Source organism: Marmota monax, unplaced genomic scaffold (genome assembly GCF_021218885.2).
Source record: "Marmota monax isolate L192 unplaced genomic scaffold, Marmota_monax_Labrador192_F-V1.1 WCK01_AAM20220418_F8-fsc00007, whole genome shotgun sequence".
Taxonomy (NCBI): Eukaryota; Metazoa; Chordata; class Mammalia; order Rodentia; family Sciuridae; genus Marmota; species Marmota monax.
Window position 1 is genome coordinate 21,633,386 of NW_026692781.1, and position 21,720 is coordinate 21,655,105.

The 21,720-nt window shown below is 31.8% G+C and overlaps 1 protein-coding gene across 17 annotated transcripts in view; it reads left to right on the forward strand.

Moving 5' to 3' along the window:
• Gulp1 (GULP PTB domain containing engulfment adaptor 1) overlaps positions 1–21,720 on the forward strand; it is a 287,088-nt gene that overhangs the window by 244,160 nt on the left and 21,208 nt on the right. For 9 of the 17 annotated variants that reach the window (XM_058580316.1, XM_058580311.1, XM_058580308.1 and 6 more), the window contains 4 exons: positions 4,155–4,292; positions 17,078–17,194; positions 17,391–17,471; positions 17,874–17,966. In XM_058580316.1, coding sequence (XP_058436299.1) covers positions 4,155–4,292; positions 17,078–17,194; positions 17,391–17,471; positions 17,874–17,966 — 429 coding nt within the window. The remainder of the gene's footprint in view (positions 1–4,154; positions 4,293–17,077; positions 17,195–17,390; positions 17,472–17,873; positions 17,967–21,720) is intronic. The other 8 variants (XM_046447470.2, XM_046447463.2, XM_058580317.1 and 5 more) reach the window with 5 other exon arrangements.

The window sequence follows — 21,720 nt, forward strand, 5'->3', positions numbered from 1 at the left end:
CACAAAAGGTATGATAGATTTAGAATCTACAGTCAAGGTTGTTGTGCAAAAAGATATTCTCTCTGTTATCTTGGTAAAGATTTATAAGATCTCTGTCTGGTTCAAAAAGCACTTTCTGGGAACTCAAAGAAAAAAATTATTTTTATGTAAACTTCTAAGCCCCTCCTCCCACTGGATATAAAGTTCAGAGCATTTCCAAATTTCTGCCAATAAGTGTAGCCTATCAACCATCATTCTGTTCTCTTAAGTTTTTACTCTCAAATTTGGACCAAATTCTCATTATTATTATTATTATTATTATTATTATTAGTTGTTCAAAACATTACATAGCTCTTGATGGACCAAATTCTCTTGGTCCAGAGAATTTTAGGTGACAACCCCTCTGGACCAACAGCAGTGGATAAACCTGCTTCCTGAAAATTTCTTGGGTGTCCAGCTTCTTCTGTCCTACTTCAAAGAACTAAAATCAGTATACTCTACTAATATAGGCATACCAGTATTTATAGAGGTGTAATTCACAATAGCCAAGTTATAGAACCAGCTTAGGTGCCCATCAACAGATGAATGGATAAAACCAAGACTTATAATTATTCTATATGACCTTACTCAAATCAATAATGCCAATTTTATTTCCTATTCAAAACTCTTCATTTCTTATACTTAATAGCTATTTTTAAAGAGCTTCAATTGTATTTTTCTCCCCAAAACTGAATTTTCTAAGCTTTGAATGGGAAAGAAGCATCTGAAGTTCTATTCCCAAAAAATATGAAGAATAATCTCGGAGTTTTAAGATCTTTGAGATGATATGTATGTTCAATTATACTACCTATGAATATATAATAAGTGACTTTTACTCAGATATTGCATATGAGTATATTGTATCTTACTCTTTACTCATATATGTAAAGTATTTCTTTCTTTCTTTTTCTTTTATTCCATTAAGAAATGAAGGTAAGCCGTGTAGTGGTGCACAACTGTAATCCCAGCAACTTGGGAGATTAAGGCAGGAGGATCTCAAGTTCAAAGCCAACCTCAGCAATTTATAGAGTTTCTGAACATCTTAGCAAGACCCTGTTCCAAAGTAAAAAATGAAATGGACTGTGGATGTGACTCAATGGTTAAGTGCCCTGGGTTCGATCTCTGGTACAGAAAAAGGGATTTACAAACTCTGCAGACCCTTAGTGTCCCAGGGCACACTAAAGAATGTGGAGTGACTGCTGCAGTCTGCTTGGGCATTTTAAATCTGCAGAAAAAGGACAGGTGTGTGAGTGGAGAGCAGAAGAGGGTGGAACAAGCATGCTCCAGGGAACTTCAGTACGGCCTGTTCACACACATGTACTTAGAAACCACACCACACCAGGGAGACATGAACGGACCAGAAAAAACACCCTGTCATTCATTTCATTTTAGGTCTATGTTTTATATTTTTAAGAAAAAAAATCATATATGAAACTTCTAAAATAAATTTGTTTATAGTTAAATGTGTGAAGCAGGATTTTAAAACATTATAGAAAATATAATATTTTTCTTTCCCAATTGAGAGGGCAAAATGGAACCCAAAGCAATCTAACACCTGACTCCTATATCCTTTTTATCGGTACCTTGTCTTTCTCCCTTTCTCTTTTCTTACTCATTTTCCTGATGAAGGTTATGTGATGTGGGAAGCATGTGGTGTAGATGACTGGGGCTAAGATGTTTATTCATTTGTTTTTTGTTTCAACTCCATTGAAATAGTATTAAAGGATATGTGTGTCTGCACTGTGGCTTGTTGTTTTCCTGGTTTTTTAAATCCCATTTTACCAAAAGTAATGCTACATTAAATATCCATAAAGATCTATCACAGTAATAGCAAAACAAAAAACAAAAATCTCAAATACCTCAAAAATAAGGAACTTACAAGTTTCAGCTCCCTAATCTTCTTTTGTTGGAAGATACCTTTGCTAACACAAATATTAGGATGATTTCACACTGTTTATAACTAAGGCTTTCTGTTCATACTGGTTGGTGGATAAATAAAGCACATCCTAGACTTGACCACCTGCTATATGAATGGTGTTTTGCATTTTCCTTGTCATTTCTCTTTAGAATAATTTTTCTATATGGCATGGCAGTGATGTTGCCTCTTCATGTACCATTAACATTATTATGTAGTTATTAAAGTGATGTAGACCTAGTGATCATTGTCAATCTAAGCACAGACTACAAGGAAAAGCCTATGTGATTAATATGTATCAATTGAAAAAGAATTAAATTCATCCACATTATATCTTTTGCATTGCTGTTACATTAACATTTTTTTTGAACCAGTGATTGAACTCAGGAGCACTCCACCACTGAGCCACAGCCACATCCCCAGCCATATTTTGTATTTTATTTAGAGGAAGGGTCTCAATGAGTTGCTTAGCACCTCACTTTTGATGAGGCTGGCTTTGAACTCTGGATCCTCCTGCCCCAGCCTCCTGAGCTGCTGGGATTACAGGTATACCCAGCTATATTAACAAATCTTTTGATTTTTCTGTATAAAAAAGCCTATATAAGTTGAACCTTCTCTTCAAAGCTGTTCCTCTCAACTGTTGACATAGACATATGAGCTATCTAGTAATACTTTACAAGCAAACACTATTCTTTCTCTTTTAATTTTCAGGCTTGCCAAGAAATTCATTGGTGGTTTACTATTTGGTTTACATCTAAGGAAAAATGCAATGTTGTTGGCAAATTCTCTTAACATTTCTTTATCTTTCTCATTTTGTATGCTAATCTTTAGTCTGATGAACAGTAATGCAAATCAGAATGATAGATCAAATCTTAACAAGCTGACATATCAAACTCTGAGCTTGAGAGGATAAGAATTTTTATTACCTTAGTGATATTTATTTTGATCAAAATCTCTGAGATTCTGATTGATCTGGGTGAAGATGAGGCAAGTGTTTGCAATGGGCAACCCAGGTATTTGTCCTAAGGGTAGACTGAAACCACTTTTAGAGAAACATTACTAAAATGAGGTTTTCTAAGGGGACATTCACTTGTCTTTCTTGGCTGAAACTATAGTTGCTTCCATCTGTAATCATGTACAATACCCAGTAAATAATACAGGTAGCCTGACTTTCTGATTCCTATTCCTAGTACTGTAACACATTCTGGGAGGAAAAAGATACTAAGAGCCACAGTAGGTTTTTTTACTTATTTACATCATTCATAATTAAATAAATAGATAAGTTTTTTTTTCTTCACCTTCAACATGTTTCAGAAAACTGTGATAGATAAATAAATAATATTGATCTATTGGAATGTAAGTATATAAGTAGTATTGAATACTCAATTTTTGAATAAATAATAGTATTGTAAAACATTATTATTTAATTATATATTTTTTTTACTTTAATTAAGTACGTTCTGATGTTTTGCATGAGTTTTATAATTCACTATTTGTGTTTATGTCTGTATGTGTGTGCACTTAGTGTACTGCAGCTCTACGTCTGGTTGCAGTTATTTGTCTTTCTACCAATTAGCAGGGTTTATGCAGTCATTTGAAGCCTCTCCCATTGAGAACATTACATAATTTGCAAGGTTGACCTACCTAGACATAAACAGTTCAGGAGTGTATGAATAACTATGAAGATATGCAAAATAAAATTCAATTAAAAAAAACTAGGAGTGAAAATGGTGGTATGTTCTGGGTGAAATTTTTCTCCAGATGAGGTTATGTTCTAATTGTAATGCTAGTTAGTAGCAATGACATAAAATGAAAAGAATTTGGGATTAAAAAAAAAAAAAGGTTAGGCTAATTCTTTTTTGAAGTATCTTAATCTCTTTGAGCCTCAAAGTTCTCCTGTATAAACATGAAGGATTTAAAGTATATGGTCTCTTAAGATGCTTTGAAGCTCTGGAAGTCTGTGGGACTCAGATTCTCTTATATTCTTGTGTTTTTTTGAGTACTATTGAAATGAATATCTTAGTTTAATCCTGAGTCAGAAGGTTCATCTACATTGCATGTTTGTTTAAATTTGGGGTATATGTAATTGTTAAACTAAAGCTTAACAGATGATTATTACACTTTTCAAGTGTTAAGTTATATGTTATTAACACATGCTGGTGTTTCAGAAAATAGAAAAAAAATTGCCATCAACAGTATTTATTTCCATCTGTGTTCACAGGAAGTCCAACACAATTGCCAGCTTCATAGAATATCATTTTGTGCAGATGATAAAACTGACAAGAGGATATTCACTTTCATATGCAAAGATTCTGAGTCAAATAAACATTTGTGCTATGTGTTTGACAGTGAAAAGTGTGTAAGTATGCCAGATGTTTTAGGGTGGTTTGTTCCATTTTACAAGCCAGGAATTGCCTTGTTTCCGACATTAATAAAGTATTTGGAAGTGAATAAGGTCTGTAAATACTTAAGTACACTAATAGATTCATCCTGTCATGAGAATATCCTTCAGGATTTCATCTTTAACTAAATTCTTATGCTCATGAGGAAAAGCTTGCATGCAAATTTCTTTTGTTAGAACAATAGTCCTACTTGTGCTGTGCATTTATATCTCTTGTAATCAGTCATTTGTAATTTTAATCTCAAAAAATATTTAGCAATATGGACATAATGCAAAGAGTAATGGTGAGAAACTATTTTTTGTTGTTTTTTTATTTTTTTTAAGTCTTCCTGGAATGTGATAGATTTCATGAAGAATAGTATTCTAAGGTCCATGAAATAAAATCTGCATGGCTCCTTTAAAAAATTCTCTAATACCTTAAATATTTGGTTCTTGATGTCTGTAATTCAGATATTTAATGTAATGAAAGGTAGTAATATTTTGTGTACATGTGAGTGTGCTTGCTTTGAATTTAATCTAAAATTCTTAGTAAGGCCAGTTAGGCTATTCCAAGAGGTAAATCAGGCAACCATTCATCAATTATCTGGAATCTTAAAGAAAATCCTGTGTCTTGCTTTAAAAGCATAGACTAATTCTAATCATAATCTAATCTGAGTTCTTCTATGAAACTTAAAATATGTGTTACAAGTACACATTGCAGTCATTTTCTTCAATGAAGGAAGAATATTTATTCTCAATATTATTGGTTTAAAAAGGACATAAAACTTAGTTGATTATTTGCTATTTTCACTCTCAAAAATAGAGTATTACTAATATTATTATCATTTTGTGTCATTTATCTCTAGTGTTAGAATGTGATCTTCTTGAGAACAAATGCCTTTCTATTTATATGTAATTTCTGCATCAGGTGGACCACAGATGCTCCATAAATTTTCCTTAAGGAAAAACTCAAGATGAAAATTTACCAAAAGTAGCTCAAGTTTTTTTTTTCTGTATCTTTTAAACATTAGTGCTTTAAAAAGGCAAGCTAATGTGCTAACCTACTTGGTATAATAATACATTTTAAGAACCAGTGGATATTATGGAATATCTCATCTGAAAAATATGATTACCCATATAAGACACTATTATATACACAAAAATATATTTTGTATGAAGCTCAAATTGCTTTTGAAATTTATCCTCTTGAATTAATGCATTACATTTACATATTTCAAGTGTTTCATAATCATGATTATTTGCAGATGTTTTTCTCTATGTGATTGGAAAGATTAAAGTTGATATTTGTTGAATATGTTCTATGTGTAAAACATAATAACCTTTACCACGTGCACTACACAATTAACTCACTTGTCTTTCCTTTCGTACCCATAGAAATACACTTCCTTGGGGTCCCCTGTAATGTTTATAATCATAATTAATTATAAATATCATACTTCTTTATATGTTTACACCACTTGTTATACCTTTCTATGATATTCATCCAAATCTTCTACTTGCTCATAAAATGTTTGCCAAAATGTATAGTCATATCTTTTAAATCGCATAGACCTTATTTCTTCTCAATCATAAATTTCTATAATTGATTACTAGAATTTCTGTTCCTTTGACCTACTATTCTTTTTGGGAATAGCATATCAAATTTCATTTTTCTTGAAGTTTGACAATTTATTAAAGTGAAAGCAGTGATTCACAACCAGTTTGTGCATATAAGAATTGTAAGAGGTGACTTTAAAATATTCTTAAGTCTCATATCAAAATATATTTTTTTTTTCAGGAAATCTACAGTTAGCAAGCAGTTGTGCTGCAGGTAGATGCAAGCCTGGGTTTTAAAAAATAAGTGTGCAAAAAATATCTCTCAAGTCACAAGTTGGTATCAGCTTCATGAGTTCAAAGAGAAATGTTTCCTTAATTTCATTGTATCATTCTCTATGAAATTTAATTGGCTCTAATTAAAATCATGAGTGTTATTTGATAGGTTTAAAAAATGTTTGATAGGCCATCCTTTCTAATTCTTATTTTAAATAGAGTATTAACATGAAAGAATAAATGATAACTTAATGGCATAATTCTTTCCTTTTATTTTAACAAATCATGGCCACAGACATTTATTTAGTTTCCCCAAGTTACAAAGCTAAGTAGTAACAGAATCTGGACAAAAATCCAAGAGTTTAGATTCCCATCACCATATTTGTCCATTCATGTTCATGAGTCTCCCTCCTTCCATGGTGAACCATCACTGAAGATGGAGTGAACCTCTGTCCCCTCCAGGGAACTATGAGGCAGGGCTTTTCAACCCTCACTTCCCTTCTGGTGTGTGTCATAGGAAACCATCAAAAACAGAAGACTTAAATAATTTCTAGAATTCATACCCTAGTAGTATCCAAAATATCCAAGATTCAACTGAGAACTTTTCTTCACACCAAGAAACAAAACCATCTTAAACTAAATGAAAAACAATGAACCAATAGATTCCCCAAACCATTATGGCAGAGATAATAGAATTATAAGACAAAAAGTTTAAAACTACCCACATAAAATGTGAGACAGTAAACAATTACAAGCACAGCTGAAGAAGTAGAAAGTCTTATTAAATAAATAAAAAACCTAAACAAAGAAATAGAAATCAGAAGAATTAGTGACTTGTAAGTCTGACAAATAGAAAATACCCATTCTAAACAGTTCAGACATAATAAGTATACACACACACACACACACACACACACCACACACACACACATATGAATGTGCCTGTCTGCATGCACACACATAGAAAGGCCCAAAAAGAAACAAAAATGAAACAGAACCTGAGAGACCTGTGGGACTGTAACATAATGTCCAACATTTGTATGTCCTTCCAGTCCTGGAAAGAGAGGAGAAAGAAGGCAGCTGTGCCTTCTAAAAGCACTCAAAGAAATAAATGGTTGAAAACTCCCCAAATTTAACAAATAACATAAACCTATACTTTTAAAAAATCCAGTGAAATCCAAAAAGTATTACTCCAAAATACTGTAATTTTGGTAGATGGATAGATAAATAGGTCCATAGAACAGAGTAAAGAACACAGAAATAAAATCACAAAAGCTATTGACAAACTGCTTATCAGACAAAGGACTAGTATACAGAACTTTTGACAACCTACAGTATAAAAATAATCAAATTAGAAAACTGGCAAAAGACTGAAAAAACATTTTATTGAAAAGTATAGAAAATTGGCAAGTAAGTGCATGAAAAGATGTTAACAATAATTATGTATTGGGGAAATGCAAACTGACATCAAAATGTGAAGTAACTTACTACAAAATTAACTTAGTACACAATTAAAGCTGCAATAAAAGTACCAAATGCTACAGACACTTGGAGAAAATCAGTTTGTCAATTTCATAGAAACTAAACATGCAACTATCATATACACTATTTGAAAAAAAATTTAAGAGAAATCAAAACTTAAAATGCTCACACAAAAACCTATACACAAAGATTTATAATAGCTTACTCATAATGGGAAAAATCTACAAACACCACAGAAAATGGCTGAATAGTTAAATACTCTGGTACATTCTAATCATGGAACACTACTGAGCAATAAAAAGGAATGAACTATGAATACAATAACAGCTCACTGATGACTCCCCAGAAAATAGGGAATGAGAAAATTCAGTTCTCAGAGCTTATGTGTTCCATGATTCCTATTCTATAGCATTCTCAAGGTTACTAAATCATAGGAATGGAAAATAGATTAGTGTTTGCCAGAAGATTAAAGAAAGTCTGAGAACAAGCTATAAGAGGGTATACGTACAAAACAACAAGATGAAAGATGGAATTTTCACATTTTGACTATTTATTGTCAACATCCTGGTTGTGATTTGTAGTAGATTTTTGAAATATGTTACCATTGGGATAACCCAGATATAGTGCACACAGGACCTGTATGTATTCTTTTTTAAATGAATCTAAGCCTAAAATGATCTCAGAATGAAAATTTTACTTAGAAAAATAAGTCATGGTCTGTTTGAACCAAACCTTTTATCTTATCTTAAATAAATACAGGCAGAGAGATTCACTGAAGTTCTGAGAATCACAAAGCTAGATAGATAGTAACAGAATCAGACCCATAAGTTTTCAGTTTCCTTGAAGTTTAAATGTTAGTATGCTACAAAACTGGAATTTCCTTTACTGATAAGATCATGTATTATTAAGTTTTAATATTTATACAACTTCTTTAGACATTTCATTTATAGTATGATTTTATGCAACTTTATTATTTTATTTTATGTAGTGCTGGGAATTGAATCCAATCCTAGTTCATGTTAGGCAAGTGCTCTACCATGGAGCTATACCCTCAGCCCATTATCTCATTAAGTTTAAAAATAATATTACATTGTTTCCAAGTATTTTTGAGGATATAATGAATGGAATAGTTTTCCTAATTTCTTTTTTCAGTAGACTCATCATTGGAGTGTAGGAATATCATTGATTTATGAGTGTTGATCTTATATTTTGCTACTATAAGTTCATTTATGAGCTTTAGAAGTCTTCTAGTAGAGTATTTTTTGGGGGAGGGTCTTCTAGATATAGGATCATGTCATGAGCAGAGATAACTTGAGCTCCTCTTTTCCTATTTGTGTCCTTTTAATTTCATTCTCTTGCCTGATTGCTCTGGCTGGAGTTTCATTAACCATGTTGAATAGGAATGGTGAAAGTTGGCATCCTTGTCTTGTTACTGTTTTTAGAGGAAATGCTTTTGGTTTTTCTCCAGTCAGTATAATGTTGGCCTTGGGTTTGTCATATATAGCCTTTACAATGTTGAGGTAAGTTCCTTTATTTCCTAATTTTTTTAGTATTTCAAATAGGAATGGGTGCAGCACTTTGTCAAATGATTTTTCTGCAACTATTGAAATAATCATGTGATTCTTGCCTTCACTCTATGGGATAAATTGCATTTATTGATTTCTGTGTATTCAACCAGTCTTTCATCCCTGGAATGAAACCCACTTGGTAATGGTGAAGTGTCTTTTAATGTGTTGTTGTATGTGGTTTGTGAGAGGTAAAGGACCTCTACTAAAAACTACAGAACACTAAAGAAAGAAATTGAAGAAGACCATAGAAGATGGAATGACGTTCAATGTCGTTGGATAGGCAGAATTAATCATGTCAAAATAGCTACACTACCAAAAGCTCTATACAGATTTAATGCAATTCCCATTAAAATTCCAATGATATTCCTTTTAGAAATAGAAAAGGCAGTTATGAAATTCATCTGGACCTGGGCGCAACAGCACATGCCTGTAATCCCAGCAACTCGGGAGACAGAGGCAGGAGGATCACAAGTTCAAAGCCAGCCTCAGCAAAAGCGAAGTGCTAAGCAACTCAATGCGACCCTATCCCTAAATAAAATACAAAATAGTGCTGGGAATGTGGCTTAGTGGTCAAGTGCCCTTGAGTTCAATACCTGGTTAGCCCCCCCAACACCCAAAAAAGAAATTCATTTGGAAAAGTAGGAGGCCCAGATGACTAAAGTAATTCTTAGTGAGAAAAATGACACAGCAGGCATTACAATACCAGAGGTTAAATTATACTACAGAGCTGTAGTAACAAAAACACCATTGTATTGGCAGAAGAATGGGCATGAAGGCCAATGGAATAGAATAAAAGATACAGAGAAAAACTCATGTAAATAGAGTTAACTCATACTAGACAAAGGCACTAAAAACATGTATTGGAGAAAAGATAGCCTATTCAGCAAATGATGCTGGGAAAACTGGAAATCCATATATAGAAGAATGAAATTAGACCCTATCGCTCACCCTGTACCAAAGTCAACTCAAAGCAGATCAAAGATTTAGGATTTAGACCAAAAACCCTGAAACTGCAAGAAGAAAATATCCGTCTAACACTCCAGCATGTCAGCACAGGAACCAGTTTCCTTAACAAAATTTCTAAAGCTCAAGAAATAAAAAAAAAAATTCATAAGTAGGATAGCATCAAATTAAAAAGCTTCTTTACAGCAAAGGATATCAGCACAAAGAGAGCCATAAAATGGGGGAAGATCTTTGCCACCTGCTCTTCAGGTAGAGCATTAATATTTAGAATATAAATAGAACTCAAAAACTTAACACACCAAAGAAACCAATAACCTAATCAATACATGGGCAAAAGAACTGAAGAGATACTTCTCAAAAGAGGAAATACAGCGGTCAACAAATACATGAAAAAATGTTCAACATCTCTAGCAGTTAAGGAAATGCAAATCAAAATTACACTGAAATTTCATCTCACTGTAATCAGAATGGCAATTATCAAGAATGTATATAATAATAAATGCTGGCAAGGATGTGGAGTAAAAGTACACTAATACATTGTTGGTGGGAATGAAAATTAATGCAACTGTTGTGGAAAACAGTATGGGGATTCCTCAGAAAACTAGGACTAGAAATACCATATGTCACAGCTGTCCCACTCTTTGGTATATATTAAAACCAACATATCACAGTGATGCAGCCACATCAATGTTTACAGCAGCAAAATTCACAATAGCCAAATATGGAACCAACCTAGGTGCCTTTCAACAGATAAATGGATAAAGTAAATGTGGCATATATATACAATGAAATATTAATCAGCCATAAAAAGAATGAAATTATGGCATTTGCTAGTAAATGGAAGGGATTGGAGAATATTATGCTAAGTAAAATAAGCCAGTACCCAAAAGTCAAAGTCAGATGTTTTCTCTGATATGCGGAAGCTAACCCAAAATAAGGTGAGAGGGAATAAAAAAAGAAAAACAAACAAAAAGAGACTGGGAAAGAAAAAAGGGGAAAGCAAATTTTACCAAAATACAGGAAAGATCAATAAGGAAAACTTAGGGCATTGATTTGGATGAAAAAAAGACAGGAAAATGAAAGAAGAGTGGAATGAATCCGACTGAATATTTGCATGTGCAGGCATGGATGCAGCACGGTGGGGCTCAGCATAAGATGTATCCATATGACACTTAAAATTAAAAAAAAAAACAACAAGTAAACTGTAAATGCATTTAAGAGGGATGCGTGGAGTGGAGGGAGTTTGGGGGATGGGTAGTGTTGGGGACTGAATTGAAGTGAGTTAGGTTCCATGTTTCATGCTGTTGTGATTATGTCAGGGTGTATCCTGGTATTGCATATAACTGAAAAGGATTTTTTAAAAGTACAACATATAGACTTAAAAATAATATTAGAATACAGAATTCATTTTGATATGGTTGATTTGGCTTCTTTATTATAAGCCCAATATTTTCACTGTAACCATTTTGGCAGTATTTTGATATTCTTTGTTTTCACAATTTTTCCAATGTATGCATTGGCATATATATATATATATATATATATATATATATATATATATTTTTTTTTTTTTTTTTCTTTATTGGATACTGCTTCTCCCAATAAGCGGATGAAACTGTCACATCCCCTCCAGCTTAATTTTTTTTTAATGTGAAGTGCAATGAAAATATGGCAAGGTGTAAAACTTCTCCTTTACCTGCTTAATATTTGTAGAAAAAATTGTTCATTGTCCATAGAATCATACATTATTACTAGAAGTAATCACTATATGCAGTCCTTTCATAAGGTCTATTTGGGAGAAGTTGTTTATTATGTATTATTCTATAATTACATTTTGTTTTCCTTTTTAAATTTTCTGACACAAACTTTTTTTTTAACTAAAAATATTCTTGCTCTTTATATTTCATTACATTATCAGGGAATGAAAACCGTTTTCCTAGTTTAGTAATCCAACCTAATATAACTAGTTGATAATAAGGATCTGAAAGCTTATTGTTATTAAATATTTTCCTTTACTGCTATATTCATTTCTTCAGTTTATGAAATAGCAAAATTTATTTAAGAAACAAATAATTTGGCTTATTCTGACACAAAGGCAGGAGTAAGCAACTGTAAACCAGAAAAATAATTTAAGTTAATTAAATTGTCTGATATTCATTTCTATGTGATTACTATAATACTGACATATTTGATATTTTCAGCCAGGCACTCAAATTTTGTGTAATTATTAGAAATACATAGGACTACTGCCCTATATTGACCTTTCCACATTGCTAATTGAGTTAAAAATCTAATAGGGCCAAGGGGTGAAAGAGATAAGGAGGGAGCATAGGGGTAAAGAAGATGGTAGAATGAGATGGATAAAATTATCCTGAGTACATGTATGAAGACACAAATGGTGTGAATATACTGTATATAAAACCAGAGATATGAAAAATTGTGCTCTATATGTGTAATATGAATTGTAATGCACTCTGCTGTCATATATAACAAATTAGAATAAAAAATGAATAAATTTTAAAAACTTAAGTTACTTATTGTTTCTCTTTTTAATTTTTAAAATAATTTAAATCAAGAACCATGAAATTATCTAAGTGTAATTCTCTTATTATATATTCATATCATTAAGTTCTTTATTTATGAGTCAGGAAACATTATTTGATTTTAAAAATACAGTTTTGTAGGACTATGACATATTTCCCAAATAATAAGTTGTTGTAGTTATTTAGAGAATCTCTTTTTTTGAATTATGAGATATTATGCATAAAGCCATTTTTATTTTTTAAATTTCAATTGGCATACTTTGCTTTATGAACTATTAAAATTAAATTATAGTTAGAAAATTTTTAAGTTATTTATTTTGATTTGAGATCTTTTTCTGTGATCTGATACTGTATATAACCAGACATTTTATTCTAATAACCAGTAAAGCATCGGAGTGTGTAATTTCTGTCATAGATACTTGAATATGATTTTAGTTGAATTCTGAGGTTTATTATATAAAGTTTATTGACTAAAATACACTTTTTCTAATGTAGAAAAACAGTGTGACATACTAATAAAGACATGAACTTTAACATTATTGAGGCAGAAACTCAAAATACTGTCCCATCATTCATAAGTTATTTCTGAAGGCAGATTTATGTTTCTTAAAATGTTTGGCTCTTCATCTCTAAGTTAAAAATAGCTTTCATTTAAAAAATATTATAGGGGAAAAACTATGTTTTACATAGTTGTGAACACAATACGTTATATTATGAGATTATTGTTTTAAGTTAATATCACTCACATTTTATGTGATATTGGCGAAATTAATATAGTTGAAATAAAGGAATAGGGTATTTAATACAGAGTTCCATACTAAAAAGTTGCTATAAATCAAAATTTAGTATCATTATACTCTTAGAGCGTATGTGAACATGTATATACACATAAATAAATGCAGTCCTTATGACCTGTATCTAGGCATTACATCCACAAAGGTGGCAAGGGCAAAGGTGAAGGTTAGAGTTAAAGAAAACTTTTTAAAATTTATCTGCAATGCTATGCTGCTTTACAAATGTACTCAGGGAATTAAAAGAAAAAAATGGTGCTAGTAATGATTAAAGAATCCTATTAAAGGTGTCATAATGATTAAAGGACCAATATATGTTCGTGTCTTTTTCTATTAGATTTTCTGTTTCATTTTAAAAAATATAATAGAAAAAGAAAAATTCACAATCATATCACAATGGTATTTTTAGAAGAAATTTGAAATTACCTCTAATATGATAAAACAAATGGTCATGAAAATAAAAAATTAATCTTCAAAGACACACCAAAGTCGGGGGGGGGGACATATAGTTCCTGATTTCAAAACTTACTTTAAAAAAATTTTTATCAAGCAGAGTAGTACCAATGTAATGGCAGACAAATAATAGCAATATTGTAGAGTCCAAAAATATCCAAACATATATTCTTTTTTATGCAAATATGAACAGATAATTTATTTAAGAAAGTAGTCTTTTTGACAAATAGTCCTAGAACAACTAGCTAAGTATATTTTTAAGTTACAAAGAATTAACCCCTACTTATGCTGTGTAAAAATAACTTAAGGTGGGTCAACTTATATTCTTATATAGAACTTGCATTTTTCATAATATTGAAGAATACATGTGAGTTTTTGGATTACAGTGATTTCTCGGAAATGATCACAAAAGCATTAAACATGTCAAAAAGATGCAATGTAGTTTATTAAAAATAAGAATTCTATGTTAATCTATAAACATTACTAACACCTTAATAGAGTGTCACTAATCCAGTAAAATGACTCAAGATAAAAAGACTTAATGTCTAATGTTGGTTAGAATGTGGAGCAGCTAGAAATCTCTTACTCCTGGTTGGAATGTGAAATGTTATATTACTTTGAAAAACCATTTGGCAGACTCATCCTATGATAGAGCAATTTTTACTTTCTAGGTATCTACCCAGAAACATGGAAGTACATGTCAACAAAAAGATTTTTACACGAATGTTTGTACTTTTTATTTATAATAACTAAGTACTTGAACACCATTAAAGGTCCTCCAATAGGAAAATGGATAAACCAGTTATAGTCTATACATAACATGAAAAATTAAATCAGTAATAAAACAGATGTATTATTGAAACATGCAATGTGTATGAAACTCAAACACATTGCATTATTAAAAGAAGCCAGACACAAAAGAACAAGTACTGTTTGATTCATTTTTTATTGATATTTAGAATAGACAAAACTGACCATGGTAATGGAAATTAAAGCAGTAGCTGTCCATAATAGATGGGATTTGACTAGCAGTAGGCACAGAAGACTTTCTAAGGGGACAATATTTCATGTCTTAATTTATATGGTACTTATATACATTTATCAAAAAAATCTGATCGTACAGTTATGATGTGTACATTTCTTGGTATATAAATTTTATCCTCCTACACCTCCCCCTCCAAAATGTATATGTATACATAGGTGGTGTATTGTATACACAAGTTGGAGAATCAGACATTCTGTATTTGAACTCAAGTTTCTCCACTCACTGAAATATTAGGCAAGATATTCAACCATAGAGAATTGAAGTTTTGCGATCCGTATTGTAGAGATAATAATCCCATGTCAGAGTCATTATGTGAATCAAAAAAGGTAATATATACAGAATACTTACCAGACAGTTTCATGCTTCATAAGTATTTGTTGTTATAAAAAGAGACTATGATTGTTAAAAAAGTCACTAACATAAACAATATGAAGTGGACTATTGTTAATGATGTATCATCAACATTATCATTTAAAGGATTATTGTATACACAGTGAGAATTTGAGGATAACACAATGACTCATTAAAAGGAAACACTGAAACCATGATTTAAAAAGGAGAAACAATAAATCACAATGAAATATAAATATTTTTATTGTAAAGTAAAAACATGTTACCCCAATTTTTTACATTAGAAACAAAAAAATATGTTGAGAATCACACAACCTATCATTATCACTTTCACTACTTTTAAATATTACATATGATCCAAGTATGTACCACAACTAATTTCTTTCCTTAAATATTTTTCATTGGCTTGAATAACTAAGCATACATAAGTTGGTATCTGGCATTTTCATTTCATTGGTATTTTTAATGTAACTTATCATAGTTTATTTTCTTGTCTTTTTCCTACATATTTGTAAGACAACTGGGCCTTCTATACAATTTTATGTACATATTTTGCATGTTTTAGTTAGCTCAGTTAAGCACCATAAATATTTTCTCATAGCTAAAGCTCTCCTTAAATAAATTTTGAGCTCCAAAAATTATGTTATCAATTAAATAGTCCAAGCTTAATAATAAATTATGTTTTTTACATTAGGTTAATCATAGTGTATCACGAAGTATTAGAAATTCAGTAGATTAATTGAAGCATAGCCTTTTCAATACTGTTTCTATCGGTTTTTCTGTCATTAAAACATTATACTTGTCTTCTTCAATATGTTTGCCATACTTTTATTCTAATTTTTTAAATGTTAACATAGTAAATAAATATATTTTTTAATGTGGACTTCATGATAGACTCCATGAAAATTAGTGAAGATATGAATGGAGAGAGAATGAGTTGGTGGACTTTCTGGTGGATATTTTTGGCAGTTTCTAGGTGATGGATCATAGATGGTAAATTATTTACCAGGATGAATTCAGATGACAAATATATTTTGTTCAATCCACCTTGCTTTACAAAAATACAAATGGTTCGCTTTCACTTAAAATTGGGAGATCTCCCATTACAATTCGGGTTTCTGACCTCATCTTGCATACTTAAGACCTGACCATTCTGGATTGGAATTATTCATTTCTACCAGACAACGATTAAGTGGAACTGAACAGAACTTGCCTCATTTAAAGAATGTGCTCCTCAATTTTTCCACAGACTCCACCCAGGTGGCCTCATTCAGGTTACCTGCTCAGCATTTAGCCACATTTTCTTACTAGGGGGAAAAAAAAAAGAGAGCAGAGCAACAAGAGAAATTGCACTTAGCATTGGGTTTTCATTTAATAGGCACTGAATATTTGGGGAGGGGAAGAAAACAACTAGGAAAAAAATACAATAAAAGAAATAAAAAGACATAAAGAAGGAATTCTTGCTTCTAAACTCAATAGCTATTTATTCGTGGTTCATTAATAGCCTGCCCCCAACACACACCTAATTGTCTTTGTAGCCATTGAATTAATATTAGCATGACCTCCTTCACTTATTTACTCATCCCTGTCCCTATCTATTGCTCCTTTGAAGTACCTCCTATGAATGTCTTAGAGTACCTCATGTGAATGTGTTCTATTAATTTAAAGTACAGTTTGGCATATTATGATTAAAATGCAAATATTTTTTGTTTGTTTGTTTGTTTGTTTGTTTGTAAAGGCTGAAGAGATAACTTTAACAATTGGCCAAGCATTTGACCTGGCATACAGGAAATTTCTAGAATCTGGAGGAAAAGATGTTGAAACAAGAAAACAGATTGCAGGGTTACAGAAAAGAGTGAGTAAACTAAGCTTGTTGTTTCACATTTGTATGCTGTAAGTACAGGGAAGCTTGCATATCATCAAACAAATTTAGAAAGCCTGCCATTAAATTTCCCCCACACTGATTGGAACTGCTTTCACTGTGTTCCTATAATTTTTCATTCCTGATCCCCTGCACAGTTTTTAACTATTTTATATTGAATTCCCACAAGAACTTAGTGTTCTCATGTGACTTTGCTTCACTTCCTGATGCTTCTCATGGGGATCAGAGCAGCAGAAGCAGCAGATGCTGGGTAAGTGGTTTCCCATGCAGATCAGATTCCTTTGTAATTAAATTACACCCTTTCTCCACTCTTCAAAACATCATAGGCAAGTTTCACTGTCTTGTGGTTATACTCCAAGATTATGGGTATAGATTGCACAGTGCAACAAGAAAAGACGAAGATGACACATTAGGAACATAAAATTTGCACACACATAAAATGTATTTTAAATTGAATTTATCTTTCCAGTGACCTAGAATCCTCTATGATTCCTATTTTGTAAAATAATTTTCTCCCCTGTGCACAAAAGAGTATATTAAAAATACATATGTAAATAAAATAAAATGTTATTTGTTAATGTAGTCAATGTAATAGCCAATATTTACCAAGAAATACTTCTGGAAGTTATTCAGTACTCATTTGCTTTTTTAGATCCAAGACTTAGAAACAGAAAATATGGAACTTAAAAATAAAGTACAAGATTTGGAAAATCAGTTGAGAATAACTCAAGTATCAACATCTCCAGTAAGTGTATTGAATATGTGTATGCTTTCCTTAAAACAAGATTATATGGTGATAAAACATTCTCTGAGTTGTAAATTCTGCAACAAATTATAATACTTTGTGTTCCATAATTTAAAATTAAACACAGATAGCGATGAAGTGTGATAAAACAGGATAATTCAAAATTAAAATTGCCTCTGGGGTTCAGGCCAGAGTTGTTTTCCATGTTGCTCTTTCCCTTATGTTTTCTAAAATAATTCAACCTCCCATGTGGTCCTAAGGTTTAAGATTATCTTTCTGTTTGTGGTTTATTCTTTCTTTTGTTCTTATTGATTAGCATTTACTGAGGTCAGTTTTAATGACCCATGCCTGTCTACTCCTGGAGTGTGGAACTTTGTTATAGGAAATGGACTGATACGGAGACTAAACATGGTTTCTTATATTACATGGCAAGCGTTCCCACTGGGAGTGAGGCAATTTTATTTCAGACACTGAAATAAGTGGTTGCTTCTGCTGACAACACTCAAGTACTTGTAGTTAAATTATTTATTTCTGACTTGCCACAGTTTTGAAATCCTTTTCCCAATACCATGTATGACATCATTATTATTTGATTTGTGCAGAAGGATATATTTTGAAAGTAATTGAAATTGAAAACAATATTTTTTGTAGGCAAAATGTATTTAGGACTTTTTTTTTTCCTTTTGAATCCTCCGTACTACTGTAATTAATCTCTGTTAATGTGTATATTTTATTGTTATTATTAAATATTTAAAATTAATATATAACTTATTGAATGATACTATTAACTGAAACACAATTGTGGTCTAGGTAAACTTTTGAAAGAATTTTGAAAATTTTCATATGTAGATATGTAATTTTGTTTACATCTAAAAACTCAAATAGTTCACCAGCTCATCATTATGAAAAATGCTTCTATAAAAAGCTGGACTTATGGAGCTGGGGTTGTAGCTCAGTGGTAGAGTGCTTGCCTAGCATAAGTGAGGCACTGGGTTCAATCCTCAGCACCACATAAAAATAAATAAATAAAAATAAAGGTTAAATTCTTAAAAAGAAAGAAAGAAATTGGACTTATGGCTTCAAATGTGGCATGCCCTGGAGATGGGTCAAAAAAAAATTTTTTAGTTATAAACTCACACTTTCCATCATTCACACTGAGAGAGTTGGGCTTTCCATTGCTTGTCATAGGTTTTGTAATGTGGGGCTGATGTGGCTGAAAAGACAGAGGTTCCCAGGAAGGTACCTGTGTAACTATGAGAAGCACATTGAGGTGGCGGGGTATCTTCTTTGAGTTCTGGCTTTATTATAATTATGCCTTCCTAATTTTTCTCTTCACTGTTTACTGCTCTCAAGGATTACAATTTTTCTCTTGCCTCATTCTTCCCAAGTGACAGAAAATTCGCTCCAATACTTTCTTCAACTTTTGGTCCCCAAATGGAATGTGTACCCTTTTTGTTGAGACTTTATATAAACTATTCTATGAGATGAAGTATAAAAATAAAGGGGAAGTTACTTTTTCAAGGAGTCTTAAAGACAGTTGTTTGTAGAATCTATGACAAATGCTTTTATATTGGCAAAGGTATAAAATGGATGCGTCATCATTTTGGATACAGAAGCAGAGCTTTTCCACTGTGTTTCTGCTTTTTTTGAAGAAAGAACCCTGAGGATACCATGTTGAGGGGCAAGATTTGGGAGGATTAGAGGGATTTGAGGCATGTTAATAAAACTGATTCCCCCTCCTTTTTTCCTGTGTCCTCCAAGTTGTCAATGTTCAGGAATAGAACTGGTGTAACTAATGAGAGGATGGGTTAGGCTTGGTCCTCATTATCTCTTGGGTTTACCAACTCACCTTCAGAAATGGTAAGGGGTAAAAGGAATGACGTGATGATCATTGCATTCAGTTTTTTGACCACTTGACTGAAATAGCTATTATATGTGGTAAGCAAGAAAGTTAATGTAAATGAAAGACAGAATGTGAGCATATTCATTTATTCAGAAGTTTTCATTGGTAGAATCAGTTATACAAAACAAATAAAAACCTATTAAAATAGCTAGTCATTAAAATGAATTGGCTCTTAAAATATAAGCCCACTTAATAATTATTTTAGGTGTTGTGTTCATCTCAGATTGAATCTATCTGAATGCATGCTTCAAAGACTACAGTTAATAGGATGAATCAAAAGAAGAAATCATTTTCTCTGCATTTTACACTTAATTCTCATGGGTAGAAAATAATCATTGTAAAAATAACTCAAATTCTAACTTTGTAGTATATTTATATTCTTTTGCCACAGTGATATCTCTGTGCTTTTTCTTTACCTTAATCTTAATCTTACATGATTAAAATAAAAAAAATTAATCATGTAAGATTAAATCTCATACACTAGAACATACACATCTTCTCTAAGACAGAATCATGTTAAATAAGATAGACGTGGCACAGAAAGACAAATACTGCATCATGTCACTTATACGTGGACTCTAAAAAAGTCTAACACAGAAGGAGAAAACAGAATGATGGTTACAGCCTACAGAGGTGTAGTGGGGAAGGCTGAACAAGGTGAGACTTGAGTCAAAAGAAACAAAAATTTCAGTTTGACAGGAAGAATACTATACAACATGGCACCACCACTAATCCTTGAGAATTGCCAGGGTGTTTTAAATATTCTCACCACAAATAAATATGTATGTGAACAAAAGAAACAAATTATGTGCCTGTGAACAAAGGAAAGTAGAAATTATTTGATTCTCAAAATAAAATGACCTCAAGAATATTTTTAAACTGCTAAAATTTAAATGTGCAATTAAGTGTCAATGTTTAAAATGTAAATTATTGACATAACTGATTAAATCAAATGGTTTTGAAAATATTGTTACAGGCATTTGTTGATTTGCTCCCATTTTTTAAACAGATTATGAACAAACACTTTTGCCTTTCATTTACAAGCTTAATTATGTAGCTGTGAAATAAACTAATGTAACACTGAGTTTAAGTATATTTATTTCATATCTGTTAAAATGAGCTACCAACTTTCTGATATTAAAATTAAAAAATAAATTTATCTACAGTTATTCAGTATGAAACGTTGCCACTTTAGAGGAGTTGTTGATGATTCAAGCAATTGAAGTTAAATTTGAAAAAGACAATGAAAATTGTAAATAATTAGAGTATAAACTTAAAATATGAGCATCTCTTGTTTAATTTCTTGCCATCATGTTGGAACAATCAAATTTCTTTTGAACTAAAAATGTTTTACATCAGTTTTTTTCTTATGAAATTTGAATATCAGTTTTACAGAATCTAGAGCCAGAACACAAAGCACCTCACAGAAGCCACCCAAGCTGGCAAAGTGACTGTTCATTGAGCTTATGACTCTGGAAAGGAGACCTTGTAGGTTTTGTTTGTTTTGAGTTCAGAGGATAGAATTCTCCAAAACAGTCAAGTTCACATACTTTGTTTCAAGGATTAATCAGCAGTCCATATTTTAGGGAAGAATTGAAATGAATAATGAATCCCATTATGTGCACTGAAATTATGATATAGATGGGTTTATTTTATACAATTAATTTGTCCTAGTATTCTCCATGAGCTTTCAGTATGTTATGTGACATGGGCTCCCAAGACTGATGGTTCTTCACCACTGACCAGCCCAACCCAGAATGCTTACATGTCTCCTAAATACCACCAATTGGTTTAGTCATGGGTTTCTTTTCTGGCAAATGAAATATCTTTTGATAATACCCATAATACATA